The 6379-nt window shown below is 37.0% G+C and overlaps 1 protein-coding gene and 2 long non-coding RNA genes across 6 annotated transcripts; 1 reads left to right on the forward strand and 2 right to left on the reverse strand.

Annotated features, from left to right (window-relative positions):
• Window positions 1–2405: 2405 nt before the first annotated feature.
• Window positions 2406–5347, reverse strand: LOC108253912. 4 transcript variants are annotated; one of them, XM_026831983.1, is made up of 5 exons: window positions 4982–5048; window positions 4782–4822; window positions 3350–3562; window positions 2992–3007; window positions 2406–2598 (listed from the first exon to the last, which is right to left on the reverse strand). In XM_026831983.1, exons 3-5 carry the CDS (start codon window positions 3503–3505, stop codon window positions 2435–2437), a joined length of 336 nt encoding a protein of 111 aa, XP_026687784.1. In that variant the 5' UTR covers window positions 3506–3562; window positions 4782–4822; window positions 4982–5048; the 3' UTR covers window positions 2406–2434. The 4 variants fall into 4 exon arrangements, with proteins under 4 accessions (XP_026687784.1, XP_017304223.1, XP_026687783.1 ...); XM_017448734.2 differs by lacking the exons at window positions 4782–4822; window positions 4982–5048 and adding an exon at window positions 5262–5347; XM_026831982.1 differs by lacking the exon at window positions 4982–5048 and having other exon boundaries at window positions 4782–4884.
• Window positions 5348–5488: 141 nt separating this feature from the next.
• Window positions 5489–5798, reverse strand: LOC113472301. Its single transcript, XR_003394678.1, has 2 exons — window positions 5728–5798; window positions 5489–5638 (listed from the first exon to the last, which is right to left on the reverse strand). It is a non-coding gene; the product is annotated as an uncharacterized LOC113472301 (long non-coding RNA).
• Window positions 5655–6188, forward strand: LOC113472300. Its single transcript, XR_003394677.1, has 2 exons — window positions 5655–5818; window positions 6145–6188. It is a non-coding gene; the product is annotated as an uncharacterized LOC113472300 (long non-coding RNA).
• Window positions 6189–6379: the final 191 nt, after the last annotated feature.

Consider the following 6379-nt stretch of genomic DNA (forward strand, 5'->3'; position numbering starts at 1 on the left):
CCAGGCATTCCTGCTGCCCCGCTCTTCCGATCTTCAGCTCTGGGGCTGAGGCTGCTGGAGTAGACATGATTAAACTATTTTCTATTTGGACTTGTTGAGAAAACTTTCAAACTTTCATCAATGAACTTCTCGGGTGACTTTTAGGTGAAACACTAAACTTCTATCACCTGATTATACTGCGTGAAGTGCACTGTTTTCTTCGGTTTGTCCTACTGATAAAACGGAAAACGCAATGAACGTATGTACAAGAAGAACTTTCTAATTTCTTTTACTTTTTGTTGAAATTGTATTTTTTGTGTGTTAGTGTGTACTGTGTAGTGTGTTCCACAGTGGCGTAGCGTCCATATAAGGCGTGTATGGCGGCCATACACTCGAAATTTCACTCAAATACCCTTAAATATTGACTTTAAATAGAAATGAATGAGATATGGTTGTAAATTAAAATAAATTATGGTCATCATTTAGAAGTCATAGAAATGAAGAGGAAGATCCTTTTTGTGTTTAACCTAACCCTGTAATAACACTGGTCACTGTAAATTTATGACAGCTCCTTTTTGTAGCAATTTTTCATTACTGTGGCTTCTGAACTAGTAAATAAATGAACATTTTCACTACCTAGGTGACTCATACTTATTCTATCTTAAATACATACAGCCCCTTTTGAAACTGACTCACTTTAACTTCTATAGACAGAGTTCTATACAAAAAGAAAGTCACACAAATCTCTTGAGCTAAGTTATGCAATAAGTAGGTACTTATTATCAATAGACCCTTGACTTAATCCAGCATGTCCAAGTACTACAGAATTCAACATCTTTGGTAATATTGCATTTATTGCACACCAGAGTTGCTTGAAAAGCTAGACACTTTTGAGGTAACACAGGAGACCTGTGCAGGCAGCAATTTCTGCAGATCTCTGCCAATATGGACATCCCATTCTCAGTATTTACATAAACTCTTTTTCACCTTTTCCCAAGTTTAGATAGGGTCAGTGTTTTTTGTCAGCCCTCAATCAGCTCTAGGGAGATTGCTTTTGGGCTGACATTTGGTTTTGGCTACAAAATTTTACAAGTGGATGTCCTTTGCACTCAACCATTGCCAATTCTTTAACAAGGGAATCAGTATGTACATAAACATCTTGTTTAACTTACCTGTTCTTATCAAAGAGTGAGCTCAGCTCTGGGGCTGAGTCTGCTGGAGTAGGAGTAGACATGATTAAACTATTTTCTATTTGGACTTGTTGAGAAAACTTTCAAACTTTCATCAATGAACTTCTCGGGTGACTTTTAGGTGAAACACTAAACTTCTATCACCTGATTATACTGCGTGAAGTGCACTGTTTTCTTCGGTTTGTCCTACTGATAAAACGGAAAACGCAATGAACGTATGTACAAGAAGAACTTTCTAATTTCTTTTACTTTTTGTTGAATTTGTATTTTTTGTGTGTTACTGTGAATACTTGTTCCATATTTTTTGTATTTTTTGATACAGACCATCTGGCCGTACTGCAAACCGCCGAGTTAAATCTGTTGAATAACGAATGAATACAATGACACCAAAATGGTAAGCAAAATAATTTCATTGGTGGATTAGAAGGAAGTTGAAATTTGAGGAAATCTAAAGACTGTGCTTCTGTGTTACTGTGTTCCATATTTTTTGTATTTTTTGATTCAGTTCAGACCATCTGACCGTACTGCAAACCGCCGAGTTAAATCTGTTGAATAACGAATGAATACAATGACACAAAATGGTAAGCAAAATAATTTCATTGGTGGATTAGAAGGAAGTTGAAATTTGAGGAAATCTAAAGATAAACCACCTCAAAGAAAAGTATAAAGAAAACTTTCACAAAGGAAATGAGGTAGTTTCAGTGTTTGAGATATTAGATTCGTTGGAAAGATGAAGAAAAATCATTAGACACGTATTTTTTAGTTTTTCTCTATTCTAAAGATAAACCACCTCAAAGAAAAGTATAAAGAAAACTTTCACAAAGGAAATCATCGATTCCTGTTTTCGTCTAAAAAAAAGAACTTGGCAAACCACAAGAAGAACGAAAATGTTTTTTTTGTAACAAAATTTAAAGTGTGAAGCTAGCAACATTTAAACGTAACTTCCCCTACTGTAAAAGTGGATGTTTCTAAATTTCATTTTTGGAACTGAATTTCAATATGAATTATTAGTGGGACCTATAAAAATCACAGATCAAAAAGAATTCCCCATTTTTGGTGCTTCCCCTATTGGAAGATGAACATGGAATGAAAAAAATAATAGGCCATAACTCCAGCCTTGGTTGTCAGATTGAGCTCAAACTTGCACCAACATATTAGGTTTTTTAATACCTTGATATAATGTAGGTATCACAAGTAGGGGTAGGGGCTCACATGGTGCACTTAACTCACCTTTAGTGCCTCCTTCTTCATCTGTAAAGTTTGCATCATTTTGAAGAGTGTCCATTGGTTTTTATCAAAAGTGCCTCCTTCTTCATCTGTAAAGTTTGCATCATTTTGAAGAGTGTCCATTGGTTTTTATCAAAAGTCTCTTTGTGCTCGTAGAATGTATTGATAATGGATTCACACACCTTGCAAATGGTTTTGGGAAATAATCGAGTCCTGTTTTCGGTTTTCGTCTAAAAAAAGAACTTGGCAAACCACAAGAAGAACGAAAATGTTTTTTTTTTGTAACAAAATTTAAAGTGTGAAGCTAGCAACATTTAAACGTAACTTCCCCTACTTTTCTTTGTCGGCCTGAAGGCTGTGTACACACGATTGGCTAAATATTCTGGCCGGCAACAAGGTACGATTTTTTTTTTTTTTTATGACAAGCGAGCCTAGATGGTTTTGGGAAGTTTGTATGAAGACACCTGTAAAATGAATAAATTATTTATTTTTCATTGTTGTTGTTGAGTTGGAGTTCTAATGTAGTAAGAAAAGATCACTTTGAAAATAGAACATTGGAACGAATTTATTTTGTCCTTGCAAATAGTTTTGGGAAGTTTGTATGAAGACACCTGTAAAATAAATAATTATTTATTTTTCATTGTTGTTGATGTTTTTTTTTCTACCTACACATGAGACCAGCAACTTTTGGAAAAAAAATAAATAAAAATAAAACAAATCCCTGGGTGGAAATGAATATATTTTGTAGCCCTGTATGGCTGTATAATTAAGAGTTTAGACTTCCACTTTGTGCTTGGGAGGGGGGCTTTGTGTTTAAAATTCCTCAGATAAACTCACCAGTTCAATATTCAACTTGAAGAATTTGGCAACCATTTCATCATTTTGAATGTCTAGACTTCCACTTTGTGCTTGGGAGGGTGGCTTTGTGTTTAAAATTCCTCAGATAAACTCACCAGTTCAATATTCAACTTGAAGAATTTGGCAACCATTTCATCATTTTGAATGTCCACTTTTCCTTTGTTGACGAGACACAGGCGACAATATTGTGACACCTCCTCCAACAACTTGTCGACCTGATGTATGTCCAGCTTTGAAAACTTTACAGACATATCTACTGCTGTTAGGTCTTTTGACGTTGAAGTTCAATTTGCTTTGTTGATAATTACCTAGTTTTAAAAAGCAATTGTTATTAGTACACTGTGTATGACAAGATTGTAAGGAATTTTTATGGCCCAAGTATTTTGGAAACCTTTTCTATATTTAAGTACTGTATAGCTGTATGACACTTACTGAGTACTTGGTGCAGTACGGTACCTAAGTGATATGGGCAAGTAGTACCTTGATAAGGCAAAGTCAAACGTTTCGTCCAGTAATCAGTGCATTTTCAGGTAGAAGGTTGATAGTAAAAGGCGCTGGTTCAGTTGGGTCTTAAGTTTGTTCAGGCTACCTTTAGCTCTCCGTAGAACACAAGGTCTCCAAATTTTCTCACGAAGCTGTAAGGAGCACGGTAGCGCTCTGCCCCGCCAAGTCAAGAAAGTTTGACCGCGCTACTAGAGATATTCAAGTACTGTATAGCTGTATGACACTTACTGAGTACTTGGTACAGTACGGTACGGTACTTAAGTGATATGGGCAAGTAGTACCTTGATAAGGCAAAGTCAAACGTTTCGTCCAGTAATCAGTACATTTTCAGGTAGAAGGTTGATAGATAGTAATAAAGGGCGCTGGTTCGGTTGGGTCTTAAGTTTGTTCAGGCTACCTTTAGCTCTCCGTAGAACACAAGGTCTCCAAATTTTCTCACGAAGCTGGAAGCAAGTTCAATTCAAGTACTGTATAGCTGATGACACTTACTGAGTACTTGGTACGGTACTTAAGTGATATGGGCAAGTAGTACCTTGATAAGGCAAAGTCAAACGTTTCGTCCAGTAATCAGTACATTCTCAGGTAGAAGGTTGATAGATAGTAATAAAGGGCGCTGGTTCAGTTGGGTCTTAAGTTTGTTCAGGCTACCTTTAGCTCTCCGTAGAACACAAGGTCTCCAAATTTTCTCACGAAGCTGTTTTTTATGGCCCAGGTATTTTGGAAACCTTTTCTATATTCAGTACTGTATAGCTGTATGACACTTACTGAATACTTGGTACGGTACAGTACTTAAGTGATATGAGCAAGTAGTACCTCGATAAGGCAAAGTCAAACGTTTCGTCCAGTAATCAGTACATTTTCAGGTAGAAGGTTGAAAGTAAAGGGCACTGGTTCAATTGGGTCTTAAGTTTGTTCAGGCTACCTTTAGCTCTCCGTAGAACACAAGGTCTCCAAATTTTCTCACGAAGCTGGAAGCAAGTTCAACTTGAATTAGCGAGTACCAAAAGTGTCCATAAAAGTTACCTGTCCAGGGAATAGCCAAATAGCCACAAATTTACTTCAAACTCGCAGTTTTGTACGTTCGGTGCACGATTTATTTTTGGGTCTGTTTACATTTTTTTGATCTTCAATATAAATGTGAGAACTCGGCCATATCTTTCCACGTTTTCCCCTACTTTAATTTTAACGCGCACACGGCGATTCCCCTCTTCTCCACGCCAGAGTTCGCAGTTTTGTACGTTCGGTGCACGATTTTTGGGTTTGTTTACACTTTTTTTTTATTTATTTTCAACATATGTGAGAGCTCGGCCATATCTTTCCACATTTTCCCCTACTTTAATTTTAACGCGCACACGGCGATTCCCCTCTTCTCCAGACGCCAGAGGAACCCGGGAAAATTCGAATTTGAAATATTTGAATTTTCAATTTTTCAACAAAAGTGGAAGTAAGAAAGTTAAAAGTTGGCTTGAATTAGCGAGTACCAAAAGTGTCCATAAAAGTTACCTGTTCAGGGAATAGCCAAATAGCCACAAATCTGATTTACTTCAAATTCGCAGTTTTGTACGTTCGGTGCACGATTTTTGGGTCTGTTTACATTTTTTTGATTTTCAATATATGTGAGAACTCGGCCATATCTTTCCACGTTTTCCCCTACTTTAATTTTAACGCGCACACGGCGATTCCCCTCTTCTCCACGCCAGAGGAACCCGGGAAAATTCGAATTTGAAATATTTGAATTTTCAATTTTTCAACAAAAGTGGAAGTAAGAAAGTTAAAAGTTGAAACTTCGGCAGCGGCAGCGGCACGAGAACTTACAAGAAGCTGATAAAAGTGACGTTAAAACTCTTTCTAGATTTCGTAGTAGTATCTTAAACCCTAACCTTTTTCTTAGGACGAGAACTTACAAGAAGCTGATAAAAGTGACGTTAAAACTCTTTCTAGATTTCGTAGTAGTATCTTAAACCCTAACCTTTTTCTTAGCTAGTTGGCTCAACAATGGTTACCCTAGTATCAAGTTCAAAATGTTTTGGAGGATTTCAAAAAGTTTACTCTCATGTGAGGTAAGACAAAATGCTAATAATACTCATTTTCCTACTAAATTATGTATTTTACTCTAAATGGATACTAGAATACATATGTTACATAACATGTATTGATTTACTGTCTTGATAAGTAATTGTCATGAGATTTATTCATTGCCCCTTCCCTTGCTCCATTCATGATCAAATATTTTGAACAATTTTACACTTGTGTAAAAGTTAAATTCCTCCTTTAAGAAACAAGTGGTCTATCAATTTTGATTCTTATTGCATGTTTTTATAAAGTACTTAATAATTGATAATTCAATACCCATCCTCAATCACTATGATTTTTCACTCATTTTCAGCAAACTGCTGAGATGCAAAATGAACTTTGCCATATACCTGCCAATGTTGATATTGGCGCCAAATCGAGCCCAGTACGCTCAGAGATTCTCTCGCCCGCAGGGTCTAATTTTGACCGGCCATCAGCGCTCGTGCTCGGTCTCTCACTCGCCTCCCCGAACACGGACTTTGACGGGGTATCAGCGCTCGTGCCCGGTCTCTCACTAGCTTCCCCGGACACGGGCTTTGTCGGGACAT

Source organism: Diaphorina citri, unplaced genomic scaffold (assembly GCF_000475195.1).
Source record: "Diaphorina citri unplaced genomic scaffold, Diaci psyllid genome assembly version 1.1 scaffold4690, whole genome shotgun sequence".
Classification (NCBI taxonomy): domain Eukaryota; kingdom Metazoa; phylum Arthropoda; class Insecta; order Hemiptera; family Psyllidae; genus Diaphorina; species Diaphorina citri.

Coding starts and splice junctions, on each gene's coding strand:
- LOC108253912 (XM_017448734.2), bottom strand. CDS start 3,505: ATGTCTGTAAAGTTTTCAAAGCTGGACATACATCAGGTCGACAAGTTG.